Source organism: Acyrthosiphon pisum, unplaced genomic scaffold (genome assembly GCF_005508785.2).
Source record: "Acyrthosiphon pisum isolate AL4f unplaced genomic scaffold, pea_aphid_22Mar2018_4r6ur Scaffold_198;HRSCAF=600, whole genome shotgun sequence".
Taxonomy (NCBI): domain Eukaryota; kingdom Metazoa; phylum Arthropoda; class Insecta; order Hemiptera; family Aphididae; genus Acyrthosiphon; species Acyrthosiphon pisum.
The window spans coordinates 58,878-60,430 of NW_021769201.1; the positions used below are offsets into that span (position 1 = coordinate 58,878).

The 1,553-nt window shown below is 58.4% G+C and overlaps 1 protein-coding gene across 1 annotated transcript; it reads left to right on the forward strand.

The window, feature by feature from the left end:
• Positions 1 to 13: 13 nt before the first annotated feature.
• LOC100574577 (balbiani ring protein 3-like) lies at positions 14 to 1,201 on the forward strand. The gene has a single exon (XM_008191466.1). It carries the CDS (start codon positions 14 to 16, stop codon positions 1,199 to 1,201), a length of 1,188 nt encoding a protein of 395 aa, XP_008189688.1.
• The last annotated feature ends 352 nt before the right edge of the window (positions 1,202 to 1,553 follow it).

Consider the following 1,553-nt stretch of genomic DNA (forward strand, 5'->3'; position numbering starts at 1 on the left):
AAGAACGGTCCACATGGACTGTTTACGGTATGCACGGGACAACGGCTGCCCGTGGGACGAGGATACGTGTTCCTTTGCCGCATCGAACGGTCACATAGACTGTTTACGGTATGCACGTGACAACGGCTGCCCGTGGGACGAGTGGACGTGTGCCAGTGCCGCGAAGAACGGCCACATGGACTGTCTACGGTATGCACGGGACAACGGCTGCCCGTGGGGCGAAAAGACGTGTGCCAGTGCCGCGAAGAACGGCCACATGGACTGTCTACGGTATGCACGGGACAACGGCTGCCCGTGGGACGAGAATACGTGTTCCTTTGCCGCATCGAACGGTCACATGGACTGTCTACGATATGCACGGGACAACGGCTGCCCGTGGGACGAAATGACGTGTGCCAAGGCCGCGAAAAACGGCCACATGGACTGTCTACGGTATGCACGTGACAACGGCTTCCCGTGGAACGAGTGGACGTGTTCCAGTGCCGCATCGAACGGTCACATAGATTGTTTACGGTATGCACGTGACAACGGCTGCCCGTGGGACGAGGATACGTGTTCCCTTGCCGCATCGAACGGTCACATAGATTGTTTACGGTATGCACGTGACAACGGCTGCCCGTGGGACGAGGATACGTGTTCCCTTGCCGCATCGAACGGTCACGTAGACTGTTTACGGTATGCACGTGACAACGGCTGCCCGTGGGACAAGTGGACGTGTTCCAGTGCCGCGAAGAACGGCAACATGGACTGTCTACAGTATGCACGGGACAACGGCTGCCCGTGGGACGAGGATACGTGTTCCTTTGCCGCATCGAACGGTCACATAGACTGTTTACGGTATGCACGGGACAACGGCTGCCCGTGGGACGAAGAGACGTGTGCCAAGGCCGCGAAGAACGGCCCACATGGACTGTCTACGGTATGCACGGGACAACGGCTGCCCGTGGGACGAAAATACGTGTGCCAGTGCCGCGAAGAACGGCAACATGGACTGTTTACGGTATGCACGGGACAACGGCTGCCCGTGGGGGCGAAAAGACGTGTGCCAGTGCCGCGAAGAACGGCCACATGGACTGTCTACGGTATGCACGGGACAACGGCTGCCCGTGGGACGAGAATACGTGTTCCTTTGCCGCATCGAACGGTCACATGGACTGTCTACGATATGCACGGGACAACGGCTGCCCGTGGGACGAAATGACGTGTGCCAAGGCCGCGAAGAACGGCCACATGGACTGTCTACGGTATGCACGTGACAACGGCTGCCCGTGGAACGAGTGGACGTGTTCCAGTGCCGCATCGAACGGTCACATAGATTGTTTACGGTATGCACGTGACAACGGCTGTCCGTGGGACGAGGATACGTGTTCCCTTGCCGCATCGAACGGTCACATAGATTGTTTACGGTATGCATGTGACAACGGCTGCCCGTGGGACGAGGATACGTGTTCCCTTGCCGCATCGAACGGTCACGTAGACTGTTTACGGTATGCACGTGACAACGGCTGCCCGTGGGACAAGTGGACGTGTTCCAGTGCCGCGAAGAACGGCAA

Bases quoted from the DNA above. Each gene is read 5' to 3' on its own strand.
- LOC100574577 (XM_008191466.1), top strand. From the start codon at position 14: ATGGACTGTTTACGGTATGCACGGGACAACGGCTGCCCGTGGGACGAG.